Source organism: Callospermophilus lateralis, chromosome 16 (genome assembly GCF_048772815.1).
Source record: "Callospermophilus lateralis isolate mCalLat2 chromosome 16, mCalLat2.hap1, whole genome shotgun sequence".
NCBI classification, from domain to species: domain Eukaryota; kingdom Metazoa; phylum Chordata; class Mammalia; order Rodentia; family Sciuridae; genus Callospermophilus; species Callospermophilus lateralis.
Genome location: NC_135320.1, coordinates 71368790 through 71389617, shown reverse-complemented (window position 1 = coordinate 71389617; position 20828 = coordinate 71368790). Strand labels below are relative to the sequence as shown.

Genomic DNA, 20828 nt, shown 5'->3' with positions numbered 1-20828 from the left:
GCTGAATATGTTAACCCTGGAAATCGGAACACTTTGCAAATAGGAACTGCAGCGTTAATGTGATAGATTAAAAATTACTGTTTGACACCTTTCCTGTGTAGCATATTTTAAAAAAGCAATATATTAATATTTTAAAACTAAAGTCATGAACTGAATGCAAACATACACTCATACATACACACACGTACACACTCACACACACACAGATATATATATATATATATATATATATATATATATATATATATATATATAGCTGGAGACTTAACTACTATTTGCTTTGAACAATGGGGCAAACGGAGCATGAAATTAAGTGTCAGACACATTAAATCTACAGATTTTAAACTTTTTATATGGTCACTTTTCAACGAATAACACTAACTTGAAAACTAGTTTGACTCAAAAGAATTATGGAATAAAATACATTTGATGAGTAGAAATCCTTTGATTGAAAAGCTAGCCGAGAGAGAGTCTGGCATCGCCCTGCTGGCAACGTGAAAGATTTTTGCTGCTTCATAATCAATAATCCCAAATGATTCTGAAGGGCTCTGCTGATGTATGAAAGGTACAGAAAAATAATGTAATGGAGGACAGAGAATCAGTGGAAAATCAGTTTGGAATCCTTTTCAGGGCCTTTCTTTAAGCATCAAAGAAATGTCCTACACTTGATTCTCTCTGGTCTGTATATCAAATGTATAACCCAGATATTTTTATTATTAAGGTAATGTGCTTTCAAATCAAAGAGGTCAAGAAATGTAGGAGACACCTTTGAGCCTCCAGCCTCCTTGTGCACCTGCTTAGAATGCCGAATGGCTGACGGACCAGAATGAGGCCCCAGAATAGAAAGAGAAAGTAATGTGCATGCAAAGACAGAGGATGACGGTTTTTAATTTAACAACCCGGCTATGATCAAGGGGAAAATGGGAATGGAATACAGAAATGAGAAAGGAATTTTATTAAAAGGGAAGAAACAGGAGGAAGAAAGGATGAAAATGTGCAAAAGGGTTTTAGATGATATTTTGTGGAGAAATGTGATTTAGTTAACACCACCACAAATTAAGTTTCCCAAGTTATCTTTTCATACATAATTTGTGGTGTTATCTTTTCATTTCATTATTCATTCACATGGACTCTAGGTGATGTTTGTCAAATGGGAGAGTATTTCTTCTTTAAAGTTAAATGCTTCCTTTGAAGATCACAGCTTTCACTTCCACAAACAGCATTCACGGGAGCCTAGTGAGCATGGCTCCATGAGATTCCAGATTTCTATTTATGGCTCTGAATAATCCTCCCTAGAGAAGGTTTGTCAACCTGGAAGACCCAAAGGACGGATCATATTGGAAAAAAGGTCAAGCAATTCCTAACGCTTTTTCCTGGCCAAGGAGTGTGTTCTGGTTGGAGGATCTGTATGTCATTGGATCTTCTTGGCCAATCAGCCAGCATGCTAAAATTTCTCCTTCTAATAACAAGAGCCAGTTTCATGTCAAGGTCTTTAAAAAAAAATAACCAGGATGTGGTGTGGTGTTTCTTATCTTTTCATGTTATTTTTTGAAAAAGAGCTATAAGATGGTAACCACCAAGTTCTTTGCATCTTTGCCTTTCTATCAGTCTGAGTGAGTTCTGTTAGTGGGAAATAATTAATCTGGCTTAATGTCATTGTCAATAAATATTTCTGAAAACACTTTTTAAATCTGATTTCTACCTGCTCCACCATTCTTGAATAAAGAAAAAAAATGATAGAGTACTGGGAGTAGCAGCTGTAACCGGAGTAGCAGGAATCATAAAATAATGGTCAGAGTAGAGACTGCCATTTCTTCCTGCTCACTGGTGCCAGTGTCTAAACAGCATGTTTTGTGCTTATTTTCTAATTTAATCTTCATAACAAATTTATGAGAAAAGTATCATATCCCACTTACCCTGATGGTGAAACAAAATCCTAGAGAAATTAAATCACCTACTCATAGCTAATAAATAGAAAAACCAAAATGCAAACCCAAGTCTGTGAAATTCCGTTTGAGCAGAGTCAGAAAGAGTCCCTTCTGTCAATGTCACTCAGCCTTCTCTAGACATCTCGGTCAGATTGTTTCTTACTTGTGAATATGAAATATAGGATGAAGGAAAGTCTTCTGTGTTATTCAGTGCTCAACACTGAATGTGATGCCAGGCACTGAATGAGCATCCAGTAAATATGTTTGAATGAATGAATAAGCCAGGGTAGAACCATCATATTTTCAAATTCAGATGCACAAGGCACTCCTAGCTATTGCAGGTTGCTTCATTGCTTTGTTTTGTCTTAACGCTAAAATCCTGCTTTTCTATCAAATTGGGACCAAAGACATAGGATAGAAACTTTTATTCTATTTTCCCACTTCTAGAATTTACATATCATCCAAAAAAAGAAAGAAAGAAAAAGAAAAGCTGGACAATGAAAAGAGGTCCATATTTCCATATTTACTGAATAAGTTATTCATATAATGATCATTTCTGCCTGATTTTGGGAAATAAATGAGTATGGGAACCTATCAGATAACGTTAAGGGCTGTGATGAAAATACAATGTGTTAAAAATATCATGGGGGTTGTTAGATTGTGTGGTCAAGGGAGAAGATTCTGAGGGGGATGATACCTAGCAGAGACCAAATGAAGCCTGAAGCCAAAGCCAGCCATGAGAGGACAGCTTGCTTTGGTTACCTGCCCTCATGTATGGATGGGCTTGCTGTGTTATAAGAGGACAACACTGTCTGGGTCTTGGGTCATCAAGACCAAGGTAGGGAAAAGGTAGAGGATGCACCAATAGAGGTCCCTGAACACTGCAGAATGGAGTTTAATTTTTTTTTTATTTTTAGATATACAGGACAGTAGAATGTATTTTGACTGACATACATGGAGTATAACATCTTAATTAGGATCCAGTTCTTCTTGTTATACATGATGTGGAGTTACACTGGTGGTATATTCATATATAAACATAGGAAAGTTATGTCTGATTCATTCCACTGTTTTTCCCATTCCCGTCTCCCCACCTTTCCCTTCATTCTCCTTTGTCTAATCTAATGAACTTCTGTTTTCCACCCCCCTATTGTGTTTTAACACCCACATATCAGAGAGAACTTTAGATTTTGTTGTAAGTGCAAGGGTAAGCCATTGAAGGACACAATCAGATTTATATACTTAAAAGTGTACTTTACGCTATAGAGGAAAAATTGTAAGTAGCAAGTGTAGAAATTGAAAAATCAGGATGCTTTTGCCTGATGTAATGAGAGACATTTGTGTTTTGAACTGGGGTAGAAAAGTAGATGTTAGTGTATGGACCCTGGAGATGCCTTCTAAGAAGACTCTGTGGTCTTTATGGACACAGGTAGGTAGGTGAATAGTGTTTGTGTGGTAGGGATGGTGGGATGGAAGGGTAAAGAATGAAAGGACGAATATGGATGAATAGAAGAGCAGATTTGAAGGGAGTCGTGAATTCCATTTTGGTTAAGTTTGAACGTCCTGTTATATATACAAGTGAGAACAAGAAGGAAGCTTGTAGATGAGTTTGAAGTTTGTTTTAGTCAGGTTTTCCACTACTGTGACTAAAGTACCTGGCCAGCACAATTATAGAAGAAGAAGGTTTATTTGAGGACTCACAGTTTTAGAAGTCTTAGTTCAGAGAAGTTTGGCTCCATTCCTTAGGATTCAAGGTGAGATTGACCATCATGGTGATCAAGAAACAGAGAGACACCACTCTCCAGATACAAAATATATACACCATAATCACACCTCCAATTAACTACTTCCTCCAGCCATACCCTGTCTCCAGTTACCACTCAGTTAATCCCATCAGTGATTAATTTACTAATTGGGTTAAGAATCTCACAACCCAATCATTTCTCCTCTGAATCTTTTTGCATTGTCTCACACATAACCATTACAAAGTTAGAGAGAAATAGTGGAGGAGAAGTATAAATTTGGGAGTCATTGACATCTGACAAAATTTAAAACAAATGGTATTTGAAATTACTCAGTAGAAAGAATAGAGAGAGTAGAAAGGGTTCCAGGTCTAAACCCAAAAATACTACTCTTCTCACAGGAAGAGTAGCTGGTGAAGAGAGGATTAGCCAGTGACCCAGAAAGAAAACTATCAGAGGGAGCGAGGCAGGGGTGGGGTATGAAAGCCAAAGAAAAAAGCATTTCGAGAAGAAAGTGTATGCTGTTGAGTCAGATGGCTCCAAGAGACCACACGATAAAAGGTGTGAGATTGAAAGAAGTCGTATTGGAATTAGCAGTTTATATGCCTTGGAGACCATGACAAGAGCATGTTCAGTGGAAGGATGGGGAGGGAAGCCCAACTAGAATGTGAAGGGAAGCAGACTGTTACCTAGACAACTCTTCCATGATGTTTAGCTGGGATGAGACCAGACAAATGGGGTAGTAGCTGGAGATGGACACAGGGAGAGGTTAAGGACTTTCACAATACATAGTGGCAGAAGATTGGAAAAAAATCTAAATGTCTACTCATAGGGGAATGATTAAGTTGGAGCATTTTAGTGGAATGTAAGTACATGCAAACAAACTTTTGTATGTGAACATAGTTTTTTGCACTTGTAAAATATGTCATGGCAATACTTTTTAAGCAAATGGAGATCTCCTGTACAAGATGTAAAACTGAACATAGATGTCTAATTCCTTTTCCCATTGAATTCCATTAGAAAAAATAAGAATATAAGATAGTGGTAAAAATGAGAATGGAGCAGAAGAGAAATGACTGAGTGAAGAAGATACAGGGAAACCAAGTAGAAAAGACTGTGACCAAAATATACACAGAGCAGGTATTTGTAGCACCAGGAGAGAATTGGTGTGACAGTAAATTTTTAAAGAGACTCTAGACTTGGGGACAGGACTGAAAAACAGAACATAAAGTGGAGAATAATTAAAGAAATATTTATCAAGCATTCTTCTCTCTGCCCACTTCAGCTTATAGGAAGAAAGCCCAATGGCCAGAATATAGCAAAAGCAAATCATCATCATCTGTCCCTGAAATGTATATGTGAATGTGTCTGTTTAACACATGTGGGATGAATTGGAGCATATTGCATGGATGTTAGCACCACAGAGCAATATTATCCTCATAGTGGCCCTAGGACACTCTGAGTAAAATTCCATCAGTCAAGAAGTCCAATACAAGTATGCAGAAAATCTTCATTGCTTCGTTGGTTTTTTTTTTTTTTTTTGCTTGTTTGTTAAGAAACAAAGATATAAACCAGTTATTTGCAGGTAACCCCGAGATCAAGTCAAATATGTTGAAAGAAAATGTTTGAAAAACATCAGTTCTCCTTTGAAAAACTTTAATATCCTCAGGGAAAAGGAGGTACTGGAGATGGAATTAGAAAAGGTTATATTCCATGCTTTTATAATTTGTCAAAATGGATTCTGCAGTCATGTATAAATTAAAAAGAACCAATAAAAAGATAATACATGTGAGATGTGTGTGTGTGTGTGTGTGTGTGTGTGTGTGTGTGTGTATATATATATATATATATATATATATATAAAATCATCCATTTTTTAAAAGTCCAGGATGCTTTGAAAAAGAAATCAGAACTAAGATGGTCCTTGGGAATTAAAGTAAAATTTTAAAATAAATTTTAAAATGTAATAAGTGATTTGACATATGAAACTGAGAAAAATGTCTCAACATGTAAGACAGGGTTCAGCAAGCTTTATCTACAAAGGGCAAGTGAATAGTTTCAGCTTTGCAAGCCACCTGGTCTTTGTCACAATCATTCACTTTGCTGGCCCCTAATGGAGAAGATATGAATTGATATATGATAAAAATATTTTTTGAAAATATTCAACTTCTGAGATTTATACCTGAAAAAAATTGAAAGCAGCATCTCAAAAGATATATTTGCCCATCCAGGTTCATTGCAACATAACTCACAAGGGCAAAAGGTGAATGCAGCCTAAGTGTCCATAAGTAGATGTGTAGATGAAGTGAGATACTCATTTACAATTGAATTTTATTATTCAGCCTCAAAAAGAAGGAAATTCTGACACAGGCTACAAGGTGGATGAACTTGAGGACATCGTGCTATGAAATAAACAAGTCACAAAAATACAAATACTACATGATTCCACTTATTGTAGATATTAACAGTATCCAAATTCATAGGAAACAAAGTAGAATGGTTGTTGGCAGGAACTAGGGGGAGACAAAATAAAGAAGTATTGTGTGATAGGTATAAAGTTTCAGGGTAAAAAGAGTTGTGGACATGGATGCTGGTGATGGGTACAGAACAGTGTAAATGTAGTTGTTACTACTTAGATTGAGAATGGTTAAGATGGCAATTTGATGTAATGTATATTTAAGACAACTAAAAATAAATATTAATAAAAATAATCTGGAGGATCCAATATTTAATGAAACATGCTCTAGATAATAGACAATGGAGGATATATTTTTAAAAATAATAATAATACTTATTTTAAAATATATAACATAAAAATAGTAATGCAAAATCACTAGAGCTCAACCTTTAAGTTGAAATCATCTACTAAATACCCGTCAGGAAGAGTGAAGGAAGACCCATATCTAAGTACATTCTCATGAAATGTCAATATATAAAAAACAATGAATGTCCTAAAGCCTTGTACAGATAAATGTAACCAAGATACCCCCAAAAGCAAAGAGAGTCAAATTAAACTTCTTACAGTACTATTTAAAGATAGAAAGCTGGAGAGAGAAGCCATCAGAATTGCGAGGGATCTGTTTTTCAACTTTAGAATGCTACATCTTCCCATCCTATCAATCTAAGGGTAAAGGAAGAGTGAAGACTTTCTGATGTGCAAGAACTGAGAATGTTTATGTCCCACAAACCCTTGCTTAGGAAAGTGCTTAAGAATGTGTTCCAGCAGAAAGAAGACATAAACTGAGAAATGAATGGGAAAACAAGAATCTAGGAAATAGCACATCCATCCACTCACCCATCCTTGAGCAAGAGAGGCAAATCCTAAGTGGCCCCTCCATAGCAAATCTGGGGAGCAGCCAATCTATTCTAGAGCAAGGAAGACTTCATGAGGTAGCTCTTTGGGAAGAAAGGGGGATTGATAAAGAATATGATTAAAGTCTTTGAAAAATGTTGATGCTTCAAAAAATGAGAAAAAAAGAAAGGAAATTAAATACCACAAAGGCCCAAAAACTTTATAAGAATATTTCTTCAAAAAATGAAGGAAACTAAACTATAGTATGAATTTAAGCAATGGCTGGCATATGACAAAACAAAATCTACTTAGAAAACCTGGAATGGAACCACCATTTGACCCAGCTATTTCACTCCTCTGTTTATACCAAAAGGGCTTAAAATGAGCATACTACAGTGATGCAGCCACATCAATGTTTATAGCAGCTCAACTCACAATAACTAAACTGTGGAACCAACCTAGATGCCTTTCAACAGATGAGTGGGTAAAGAAACGGTGGTATATATACACAATGGAATATTACTCAGCATTAAAAGAATAAAATTATGGCATTTGCAGGTAAATGGATAGAGTTGGACAATATCATGCTAAGTGAAGTAAGCCAATCCCAAAAAATCAAAGGCTGAATGTTCTCTCTGATAAGTGGATACTGATCCAGAATGGCGGGGGGTGGAGGGGATGAAGGAACTTTGATTGGGCAAAGGAGAGGAAGAGGAGGGGAGGGGACATGGAGGCAGGTAAGATGGTAGAATGAGACAGACATCATTACCCTAGGTACATGTTTGATTGCACAAATGGTGCGACTCTGCTTAGTGTACAACCAGAGAAATGAAAAGTTGTGCTACATCTGTGTACAATGAAATGAAATTAATTCCGATGTCATGCATAACTAGTTAGAAGAAAATTTTAAAAATTAAAAAATGTTAAAAAGAAAAGAACAAAGTCTATCTGCTTTTTATGCTGGGAAACTTTGAGATTCTGAATGGATATGACTTTGAATGCGATAGGAGAAAAAATGATCCAAACCAGACTAATTGTCACATATTTGAGTAGTTCTTCATGATCATAATAAATGCTGCTTAAAGATTTTTAACTTTGAATCAACCCATCACAACATAACTGACCAGATAGAGGTTGTAAGACTGAATAAATCCATTATTAACCTTGACAACAGAAAAGTAATACTGTAGATAATATGAGAGAACTTAGAAAAAAGGAAACAAGTAGATTTTTTTAAAAAATCAAATGAAGTTGTTATTTGGAAAATCATTAATTTAAGAATATTATTAAATGGTTCAATGATAATTAATTATATTAATTAATAATACAGCTGCAAACATTTGGAATAGTAGATGAGACAAGATAGCTACTGTGTGTGATAATTCCTAATTATTTATTGGGATATCAATAGATAATTCTCTAAACGTGATAAACCAAAAAGACCAAAAAGAAATAGCATTTATAATTTGCTCCTGGAGATTGCAACTGAAGTTGGAAAAGGAAGATCTTTGACTTAGGACTAGGTATGGGTCCTACTGTTAAGAAAAAGTTGCCAGTGTAAAAAAATAGGACAAGAAGCATATTTTTTAATATAAGTCCTTTTTGTATAACTTATTATTTTAAACCACATGCATACTTTCTTTGATAGCAAAAGAAGATTACAAATAAGCAGGATGACTGTAGAAGCATAAAATTAATTAAATTATTAATCAAATAAAGATACATAATTATTTGTTCAGAAGACAATATGGCTGTGTGAAGATGTGTGCATGGGCAGATTCTGGATAAGCAGTTTATAAAAAATAATGATAATTTTATGTTAATAGTGTGAATACTCAGTCAAAATTTTCCTTAATTATTTAAAAACCAGTATTTGAAAGTAAAAGCATATATGTAACAAAATGTGTTTTCTGGATTACTTATAATGCTTCTCACTAGAATCAGAAAAAAGCTAAACTAGAAGTGAGATTTTTTTCAAAGCTCTATCCATCTTAGATTCTTGGGCTATTTTCTCTGAATTTAGCATTCCCTTTGAACTAGTCTGTCCTTATGTGAAGACAGCTCAGGCTACCAAATCAAAGTACCACAGACAGGGGGGGCCTAAAAAGCAGAAATGTATTTTCTCAGAGTTCTGGAAGCCGGGCATCTGAGATCAGTATGTTGGCATGGCCAGGGTCTGATGAGGGACCTCTTCCTGATTCCCAGGTGGCCACTCACTCACTATGTGGTGGAAGAGTAAAAGCTAATCTGGCATCTCATAAGAACACTAATTCTACCAGTTGGAGCCTTATGACCTCACTTAACCTTAATTATTTCCCCCAACAACCCTATCTCCAAATTCAAGTTGGGAATTAGGGTGTCCACATTTGAATTTTGAGGGGACATGATATTCAATCCATAACATTAATTCATCCTATGGTTGAATTGAACAGAGAGGCAAACTATTTTGCGAGCAAGGAGTCATGGAGCTGGGGGTTTGGCTATTATGTTAGTCAGTTGTTCATTGCTGTGACCAATATAGCTGATGAGAATAACTTAGAGGAGCAAAACTTTATTTTGGGCTCACAGTTTCAAGGGTTTCAGCCCAGGTTGGCCAACTCTATTGTTCTGTGAATAGGTGAGGCAGAACACATGATGGAAGGGTTGGCAGAGGAAAGCTGCTTGGTTCATGGAAACCAGGAAGCAGAGAGGGGAAGGTCCTTGGACAGATGCCCCCAGTGATGTATTTTCTCCAGCCATGCTCCGCCTGCCCACCCACCCAGTAGTTCTTTCAAATTATGAGTCCATCAAGTGGATTAATCCACTGACAGGACTCCAGCTCTCATAATCTTATCAGTTTACCTTTGAATGTTTCTACATTGGATATCCTGTTTCTAGCCCATGAGCTTTTAGGGAGACACTTCTCATGTCCAAACCATAATAGCTATCATTTGAGTAAATTTAACTTTTAAAGCCCCAGACTAGTATTGGAAACTTTGCACAGACCCTAACAGATTCTAGAGTTTTTAGACTCTCCAATCCCCAGAGTCCCCACTCCCACTCCCTTATTACAGTCATTGCATCAACATTTTGTAGTGCTTCTGCTTTCTCTTGAGGGCCAACAGAAGGGTGGTTGAGTCTTCCCTCAGACCTATCAGCCCTCTCTTTTCTTTAAAAGAAAAAAATTAAAAGCCTCCAAATTAAAAATTCAGCTTTATTTTTCTTTGATTAGTTAATTTGATCTTGACTAATTTGTAATATGGGCAGAGTAGGTATTTTCTTTCTCACTTTACTGGTGATACAACTGAAAGAGGTTAGCAGTGCAAAATGTAAATAGCAGAAAATGTGCTTCCTTCCACCACACGGAGAATGGGAAGAGCCCTGGACTAGGGGCAGAAGACTGGTTTTGAGCCCTACTCTGCTCTTGGCATAGCCAGATCAGAACAAAGACAAGATTGTCTTTGAACAAATTTGTCTTAATTGAGTAATCAAAGAAGAAGTCTAGCAGTGAGAACCTCAATAAGGTGACTCACATTTCTGATCCTCCTTTTTCCACTATATCCATCAAGCTAGAGTGACATTGTGAAGTAAGAACGGAGCGTGGCATTCTTGCAGACCTGGACAGAATGCAGCTCTGAAATCCACTGGCAGTGTAACTTCAGATGAGCTCCTTCACCTCTCCAAGCCTGTTTCTTTTGTAAACTAGATGCAATAACTTCTTTGTAGGTTGTTGGAAAGATTAAAGATGATTTATCTAAAATCCTCAAAACCCTTCTTCCCATGCTTTGTTAGAACATTGTATCTCATCCTCTGTCTGGAATGGCACCAGCCTGCTCTTCTGCCACATTCCTAGGCCAGCCTGGACCTTGCACCTTTCTCATAGGGCTCTCAAAAGAGCAAGAACATGTGCAAGGATGCCAGATCTCTGGAATTGTCAGCCCAGACCTGGCCCATCATCACCACAGTCACAGTCTTTTGTTAGCAAGCCACGTGGCCCCGTTTTTTCCCCCAGACCAAAGAGGTGGGGCTATAGATGTCAACTTACGACCGAGGACCGACAATCATAGTACATTTGGTGCCTTTGGCACTGAGGACATCCTTGTTATCAGCCTAACATATTGTTATTCCAAAAGGAACATTGAAGTATGAGATAATGATGATCAACAACCATTTATTTTTTAGTCCACATTTTGTTTTTGTTATGCTTTTATTCATCCAACGTTCACACAGGGGTTTTTGCTCTTAAGGTACCTTCTCAGCGTAAGTGTGTCTTTGTGTCTTGCACGCACTGCATTTCCCAGAGGACATGGTTGAGTGATGGATTTTCCTGTTAAGACAGAGCAGACACAAAGTACAGTGTGATTCTCTCCTCCTGGATTTCTCTTGACAGACTGCACAATCTGGGCCAATGGGAGGAGCAGGCCTCCATAAGCAGAGCTGTCCAGGACGTCAGAGACACCTTTTTCCTTGTTGACTGCCTGGACACATCTGTTTGTTCCTTTGTTTTTGGAAACCCGATGCCCAGTGGCATGCATGTAGGGCCAGCAGATCTCACCAGCATTGCCTGGGAGCATCTGTTTTACAGCTTTTGAGCAGCAGCATCTGCACATCTGAGTTGTACACCTTTATAATAGCTCTGTGAGGTCCCTGGGGAATCTGGCTGTATCTTTGGCATGGGATTAGGACACTTTGGACACAATGTCCCTTAAAGTAGGGAAACCCATGGACAACTTCTCATTGGAAGTCAAAAGTGATGCTTCTGTGGTTTTAATGATAATTAGGAGTTGCCCACATAAGAAGGAGCATTTCTTTTCCACTCTTGATTCAGTATCTATCATTTTTCCCCCCTTTTTCTATTTGTTTCCTCTTGGTCCTGCACCTACCTCTTCCTCTTGTGCCTTTTCTTCCTCCTCCTTATCAACTTTTTTTTCCAGTCTTCTATCAGCTTTTTTTTTCTTCTTTCAGTCTTAGTGACTACACCTAACATCATCTCACCATGCCCACAACTCCCATCACCCAAACCCAAGATGGTCCACTGTGCTTCCCTCCCATTTCCCCAAATCTGCCTGGAGAATCCAGCCAAAGAGCATATGAAAACCACTCAAGAGCTATTAAGACATACTTTCTGAACACATGGTATGGGACAGACCCTGGGTAAATGCTTTAGAAAAAAAAACATTTTAAATCTGCACAACCCATTGGTAGGAATTAACTGCAGTGTATTGAGAAACCTCTTTAGAAAAGTTCAGTGATTGACCCAGTGTTCACAGTGCTAGTGAATGCCAGAGCTGTCCTTCAATCCAGGTCTGCGTGATTCCAAATGCCAAGCCTGTTTCATCATATCACTCTCTCTGTCAAAAATAGAAAAAAAAAATGAGGATCTGAGATGTGAGCTATCTTACTAAGAATTATAGTGCTAGACTGCCTCTGCATTTTTGGCTCAGTCTAGGAGAAATCTAATTGGAGGAAAGGCTGTTTTAGTCCCAACCTGAGAATGTCAAGAGCACAGCTGGGACCTGCACCAGTTTTCTGACACTCAAAGGATGTAGGAGCTGTGATATATGATGACGGACCAGACAGTTCTTCCATTCGCTCAACAGATAATTATTGAGTGCCTGTCTTGTGCCAGGCACTGTTCTAAAGTTTGAGATTCTTCACAAAATAAGTCGCCAGCCCTTGTGCCGAGCACAAAGTAGTGAAAAGAGACAGATAATAAACAGGAGATAAAATAAGTGAATTATGTAGTGTGTTTAATGGTACGTGTCATGGGGAAAGAAACACTGGAGTGAGGTAATGGGTACTGGATGCACCAGAGAGGAGTTGGCTTTATTAAACAGGGAGATCCAGATATAACTTGCTAAGAAGGGAGCATTTGAACAAAGGCTTGAAGGAAGTGAGGAATTAACATGGAGGTGTCTAGGGGAAGAGCAAGAAGTAGTCATGGTTGGCATTTTTTGGCAACAGCAATGGAGCAGGAAAATTAATAAAGATGACATCAAACATGCTCGTTAGCCAGGTTGTGTGAGACCTTGTAAGTCATTTCTAAGATTTAAAATGAAGTCCATGGGGCTGGGGATGTGGCTCAGTCGTAGAGTGCTCACCTAGCACATGCAAGACCCTGGGTTCAATCCTCAGCACCACATAAAAATAAATAAAATAAAGGTATTGTGTCCAACTTCAACTAAAAAATAAAATATTTTAAAAATAAAATGAAGTCCAGGAAGAAACAGAACACCTTGATAGTGTATGAGATACCCAGAGGCAGTACTCTAGGTGAGGCAGGATGGAGTTTCTGGGCAGGAGTGTGGTGGTGAGGGTGTTGGGAGAGATAGAGTTTGATGTATTTGAAAGTCAAACCGTCAGGTTTCTCCAGTAAATTAGATGTGGACTATAAAAGAAAGAATAGTCAATGGTGAATCCAAGATTTCAGGCCTCAGTACTAGGAGGAAGTTTCTATCAGATAAGAGATTTTATCAGCTGGATTGGTATCAGATGAGTTGTTGAAAGTGGCAGATGGAGCGGTTTAGGGGTAAAGAATACGAGGTTCATCTTGGACATGGTGAGTTTGTTGACGTATTGGATACATGGAACGTGGTCAGTTACATACAGGTTTTGGTTGTGTAGGGAGAGGAGTGGGTGACATTGTGGGGTTTATCAGCCTATCTAATGATAAGGAAATAAGAGCACTGGTTTGCTTTTGAAATAGAAATTAGAGGGTAGTGAGGAAGCTTGTTTTGCATTTTTTTAAAAGGTGGGTCCCAATCAATGAGGAAGATAATGAAGGTCTGACTTTGATTCCAGTATGAAAGAAAACTTTAAACCAGGAATGCTGATTGGCAATGAGTGGCCTATTTCATAGGATATACTTTCCTAATGCTTTGAATTTTCAGGGAGATCCTTGAATCTAGATCAGTGGTTCCTCAAATTTCATGCAGCCAAAAAAAAAAAAAAAAAAAGATGGGATTTTGGAGAGAGAGGGTAATCATTTTCAATTAGGAAACTGACATGTAGTCTTTATCCACATGAAGTTGTTTCAGTGCACACACGTATACACTCTCACTTACACAACTTGATATAGTCATCATAGTTCCGCTCTATCAGCCACTATTTGAGGTGTCTTACAGTGAATTGGATTCTTACTTCAGTTTTAAACTTGAATTAATTGATTTTTCAGATACCTTTAAACTTTCAATTTCTGTGAGCCTGTGGTTCTCAGCATTTAGGAATGAAAAAGCTCTTCCCTAAATTTGATATGGGCCAATTAAGAGAAAATAGAGCCTTTTTTTCGTCAACATGGATGATGCAAATGTGGGAGAATAACCAATACATTGGTTAATAAAGATTTGACATAATGAGTTGACACCTGTAACACAAATTGAGGTCCAGAAAAATCTACATTCAGGATAAGAGATCACTGGTTTGACAGCAGTTCATTTGTAGAGGACTCAAAGAGTGAGATTCTTAAGTGCAGCTTGAGTCTGTGATGTGTCTCAGTCATAATAAAGAGTTAGGCTTTTCATCAGATAGATTTCATTTTTGTAGTTAGCACATTTAGGACACTACCTTTGAAGGAAATAGCAGCAAGTCACAGTAGCTAATGGAGGAAAATGGTAAAAGTTTTGCAACAGATACCATATGAGAAACAGTTGGGGGGGGGGGAAAGACACCTTATGCTGCCACAGTATGTATTTGGGAAAGCTGATCAAATTGCTTCCCCAGTGCTGCTACTTAGAAACTATTAACCCTTCTTAGGAGCATCACAGTTTAGGAAGCAGGAAATGATCCAGGTGATGTGAAAGCAGCAAAGATGAACGAATGTCAAATAGCACTACATTTATCTGTCTTTCATTCACCCAAGAGGAAATAAATGTGTTTATCTTTTACCTGGAAACCTTCTGGCAGTGGGATGGTTTCTTTTTGGAAGATGTGAAGTTTAACAACTTTATTTATTCTGAAATATTTTGGTTCAAATCCAAGAATGAGCATTAAAAGTGAATCCCAGGCTACCCTGGAATCAGATAAAGCAGGCGAGATAAATCTTTAAAAGTTTTCTAGCCACCTCCTTCCAGGAAAGAATCAGAGTGACAGAAGGGGGCATTACTAGTATTTAAAATTAATTAGATCAAATGCTGAGCATTTCCTCTTGCTCATATAGGACCTTTCTACCTTTCTTCAGGTAAATGAAGATTTAAAAACTACTAAAGTAGACATCAATGGTTGATTCTATGTTTCCCTTTCCCCTATTATTCCCTCTCCTCCTTTCTCTTTCTACAGTCTCTCTCTCTCTCTCTCTCTCTCTCTCTCTCTCTCTCTCTCTCTCTCTTTCTCTCTCTTTCTCTCCCATTTTGAATAGGATGGCACAATGGTAGCCAGCAAAAGAGAGGACAAGGAGCTACAGACATTGAAATATCATAAGGGAAGAGAGAGTTCTTAGAGTTTGCAAACAGTGGCATATAATGAGATGCTGAAAAGACATTTGCCACTTTCTGGTGCTTAGCCATAATGCTCCCTTGTTCTACCATTGGATGGAAACCATCTGAATGTTCTCTACTTTTTCACAATCTATGGATGAGGTCTCATGTGAGTTCGCCTAGTTAAGAGCTTATTCAGCAATTGGGAAGTTAAAATTGCAGTGTTCTCTTATAAACCAAAACCAAGTAAATTAAAAGAGAATTTATATGGCAAAAAGATAAGGGATAATTAAATTAGAAAATAAAATTTAACTTCAAATGCATATTGTAATATGTCCTTTCCATACCAAATTTCTTTAAAGCATTTAACTCTTTTATTATTTAGCAGAAAAGCTTCATGTTTATCTTGGAAAACTTAAATGCTTAAGAGTTCTTTCCAGTTAAACACAAATCAGAAATTATTATAAAACACAGTTGAAGTTGTTGTATGAAGGCAAATTAAAATAAGAATCATTTACAAAAAACAAAAACAATTTGCAAACAACCTTTTCCTTAGAAATGTGTATTTTTTATAAAGTCTCATAAAATGGAAATTAAAGGCATCTGAAATGCATTTTCCCTTTTGTCTATAGAAAGGCCAGCACCAATTCCAAAAGGAAGTGCCTGGAATTCTGTTTGGTGTCATAATGCATATAGGTTACCATAATAAACTGCCTCCACCCTCTGTCAGGGCAGCAAAACAAACCAAAATTGTCTCTAGAGTTGTAAATCTAGGAATGATGTTCTAGAAGTGAACATGGAGAAAGAAAACTGGAGTAAATGTTTTCTTAATGTTTGCCTTGGGGCAGGATGTTTTTTTTTTGTTTTTTTTTTCTTATCAGCTTACTGTTTCTAGTAAATGTGAAATGCTTTATCTCTTTGTTTTATGAACTATTCTTATTTTGGTTGAGGTTCCTACTGTGAGGAAATTTAAAAAAAAAAAAAAAAAAAAAAAAAAAAGACCTGGCAGCAAATCAGAGAAAATGATCAGCTAGTGATGGATGTAAAGGGAGGGGTTAGTATTGGGAGGAAGAGGATGAGAGAGTAGTAGAAGGATATGGTACCTTCCAGCCTTCTGTCCCCACCTTCCATGGGGCAGTCTGTTGAATGCCACAAAGGGTACTATAACATGTGTCTTTCATTGTTGTTCCACTTTGCACACAGAAATAAATGTTGAGATCCTTAAAGGCATCAGATTACGGCATTTACTCCCCAAACTTGACTGCTGTTGGGGAGGGGACAGTGACAATGGAAGGAGGTATGACTGGTTCACCCAGGTGTTACAAGAAGAGAGGCTCAGACAGAAATTAAAAAAAAAAAAATGAAGACTATCTCTGAGAACCCAGAAACATTGTCATAATGGCTTATCAAGTTAACGTGTGGTAAACTATTAACAATTTTATAATTCAACCAAAGCTAAGAATCAGCTGATAAATAGGGTTGATACTTTTTATTGCCCTTTGGTTAAGAGGAGATAAACAATGCTTGTTAATAGTAGGAATCTTTATTCTCTGTTTCATTTGTTATACCAGTTTATATGGAGACATTTCCCTCTGGGTTTGTAAAATCTTAAGCTTTGTATTTACTCCTGTCCAAGCAACTGATTCTAAATTATTACTTAGCGAGAATATATTCTGAAGGAAAAGTGAACCAGTTCCTTGACTGTTAGCCTCAGAACTACTGAATTTATGACAAAGGAAAATTTATAACAAATGCATATAGGGTGAGGATTGTTCTGAATTGACTTGGCAACTTTGGGTAAATCTTTAGCTGAAGCCTAGCAGAATGGGTTAGTTGTGGTGCGGAGTCGTCTGTTTCGTGGGAAATGAGCCAGTTAAAGAATGACCTTTCAGGAAGAAGGAAGTTTAATATATTGATGTATAAGCAACTCCATCCCCCTGCCTCTTCCTTCCTAATTTACAGCCTTCTCTGACTGGTTTATAGGAGTCTTCAAAAAATGTGATTAGCTGCACTTGCAAGAAACTTGCAAGAGTTTCAGGGTAATGATGTGTCAGCTCTAAACTCATTGAGTTAATCTGAAGGAAAGTTTTTAGAGCAGGAGAGAGCCAGATTCAGAGATGCTGACTTGGGGAACATGGTGGTAACTGCATTTCCACCTGAAAGATCTTAAATTCTGGTTTCCGAATCTTGCAAAGGAAAGAAAGTAATGATGGCCAAAAAAGACTGAATATCAACATCAATAGCAACAGCAACAACAAAAAAACCCAAGTACTTATTTGTACCCACATGCCCAAGGTTCTCCTTTCTCATCAAAATTAGGAAACAATCAATATGGTTTCACACAGCTTAGAAGGAAAATGGTGGTCGAGACCAGGGACTGAAGAAAGGTGGTAGACAGAGGCAGCCGTGTTGATTAGGAGCTATGCAAGCACAACACACTGTGGGGAAGAGCAGGGAGGGCTGGACCTGAAACTCACTGCAGACGGGATAGTCACATGGACCTGGGAACACAGATAAAGTGAAAATCGTTTATTTTTACTCATTCACTTTTTCATTGTGCCCTCACAGAGCATCTATTAAATGCAATGCACTCTAAGGAACACAAAGTTATAGCAGCTGCTCTCCTCGCTAGTTACTAGTGTTGCAAAACAAATTAGCCTAAAACTTGATAGTGTGCAACAATTATTTTTGATGCTCACCAGTTATATGAGTATGGAATTCACTTGATACAGCAAAGAAGTCTTGTATTTGCATAATGGTGTCTGGGTTCCTCAATGAGAAGATTCTGAGGCTAAGGCTAGAATCATATGAAGCTTGTTTACTCATTTGTCAAGTGGTTGGTGGTGACTGTCAGCTGAAACCTTAGCTGGAGGATTGGCAAATATTCTTGTGCATGGTCTCTTCATATGGCTTGTGCTTCCACATACCATGGTGGCTATGTTCTAAGGGTGAGTGCTACGAGCAGACATCACATAACATCATTTCCACTGTACCACCTTGGTCATGATGGTCACATACCCTGCTGAAATTCAACTGGCGGAAACATCAATCCAATCCAGTGCAAATCAGTATGCTCAGTCACATTGAATGAGAACATATACATATGTGTACACATATATACACATGTGCACACATGTGTGTATATATGTATATATACGCACATTTATGTCTGATTTACATATGAAGTCATAAAATGATATATATAGCCTCACCCTCCAAATATGGTCATATTTGAAAAATAGAATTTGTCACACTTAATAAGAGTGAAAGGGGAAACAAATATCATAGTACAAAAAAATTTGGTTAAGTATTTTTTGGAATTATTTTGTGATGGCTCAAAGAACCATTCAATTGAAAATACATTGATAAAAAAACAATACCTGAACCCTATGCTTTCCAAATGAGAATCCCTACATATTCCTCCCACTATGTTTACTATTTTCTTCTCACCATCTGTACCACTTTTCCTTAAATATTTTTCCTAAATTGGGGCAGTGAGTTTTTTTTTTTAGCTCAAATTTGTTTTAAAAGTAAACTTGATATTACTGAAGAAAATGAATTATATTTTATCCCATATTTTATTTTCCATAAAGTGAAGTTTGCCTCAAACATAATCAAAGAAAAAAGAAGAGTAAGTAGATGTTGCTAGATTTGCTGCTTTTTATTACAGGTTCTGAAACTGAAGCAAACCTGCTCTTTGTTGGGGGAAAAAAAATGTTAGGAAGTGTTTGAAGGATGCTAAGTCACACTCCTTCCAAATTAAGGCTTTTTCCTTGCCTTAATCTGAAACATGGAAAGAGAAGTAGAAGAAAATGATGCCTAGTGAGAAGGGCAGTGATATTTAAGGGCGGATCTTTGTACCACTCAAGACCCTTTAAAGAACTATCAATATTGTAGACCTACTTTTTTTGGCAAACACTTTTCCCAGAATGATAAAAAATATTGATGCTGATGCTTTCATCTCACCTAAACCAAATTCCTGGGATCCATGGGGGAGACCAGCCCCTGACAGAGTCAATGCTTATTAATAAATGTATTTGAAATCCACCATTTCTCAAAGGCTGGGACCTTTACACCTCTGTGTGTTTTGATATTTTTCCCTTAGAAACACTTCCCTGAAAGAACCAGAGAGCAATAAAAGGCCTTGACTAGATGGCTTCTATATAAAGCCTAACTACTCCATTATCTTATTACCATTCTCCACATGCTGGCAGAATTGACTGTTGGCTTCCCCGCTGTGGCATAACTAATGTTTCCAGGCTTTATAGGGTCACCCTAAGTCCAGATCCTGCAGGCCATCTTGCACTTTTTTAGTATGCAAGTATCTAAATCCTATAGCATTCAATCCTAAAATAATTATTCGCATTTGCAGGGGCAAGTGTTGCATTAGGCCCTAGGGATATCAGAGACAAGAGATGAATGCATTTTTGAGTAGAGAGAAAGGTCCTTGGGGGCTGCTATTTTACCCCTAAAATTTAATTACTTGCTTAGTAACCCCATTATCTTGTTGTTAGAGTTTTTAGTAGAAAACTCTACTTCCTAAGGTTTTCTTCCAGTGGAGATGATAACTCAAGAATAAGTATAATTTTCATGGCCTCCTCTTCCTGGACCTTTTCTTTGTTTTTTAACAACACAGAGAAAGTCTGTAGAGGTTACTAGGAAGACAAGAGCCAGATAATCATCATCAGGGAATCCCCACTCTAGGACTTTCGACAATAGTGCTTTCCTAGGCATGGGGCCGGCATTAACAGACCTTCTTTTTTTTTTCCTCTATTTATAGTCATCTACTGTGAAGCTGTCAAAACCAGTGGCTCTATGGACCCAGCAGGATGTCTGCAAGTGGTTGAAGAAACATTGTCCGAATCAGTATCAGATCTACAGTGAGTCATTCAAACAGCATGACATAACTGGTAAAGTATGCAGTATTCGAGATATTACACACACACATACACACACACACATACACACACACACACACACACACACACACACCCATAGCGTTACCAGGAAACAGTATCTTCCTGCTAAAATGTTCTGGCATGGGGTTACTCTAAAACGATGATAGACTCCAGATTCACACAAACCATGACATTTAACAAACATAAATGGTTTTGAGGGGGAAACTGTGAATTTTGAGTGTCTAATATAAAAGTGCATTCAAGGTAAGGAATTGGGGGATCCTCAAGAAAAGAAAAGCAAACTATTCCTAGAGAAAAAAGGGAGTCCTCCAAAGCGACTTGCTTATAGGATTCCTATAAAGATCTAAGCAGGAAAGTTTTCCAGTTAGGAAAATCTTTATTTTTTTTTTATTTCTATTGCTATTTTAGCTAAAGTTTATTGACTTTTCTTACTGGTGAGCTATTCTTGCGTATTCCATGATGTAGAAGAGTCTATGGTGGAAAGTCGCTTTTCCTATGATCTGCCCATCCAATTCCCTGGGGACCATCCTCTGTGTCCGCACCCTGAGATGGTCCAA

General features: G+C 37.6%; 1 protein-coding gene across 2 annotated transcripts in view; it reads left to right on the top strand.

Annotated features, from left to right (window-relative positions):
- Samd12 (sterile alpha motif domain containing 12) overlaps positions 1-20828 on the top strand; it is a 373220-nt gene that overhangs the window by 130487 nt on the left and 221905 nt on the right. For both annotated transcript variants that reach the window (XM_076835983.2, XM_076835984.2), the window contains exon 3: positions 20133-20262. In XM_076835983.2, coding sequence (XP_076692098.1) covers positions 20133-20262 — 130 coding nt within the window. The remainder of the gene's footprint in view (positions 1-20132; positions 20263-20828) is intronic.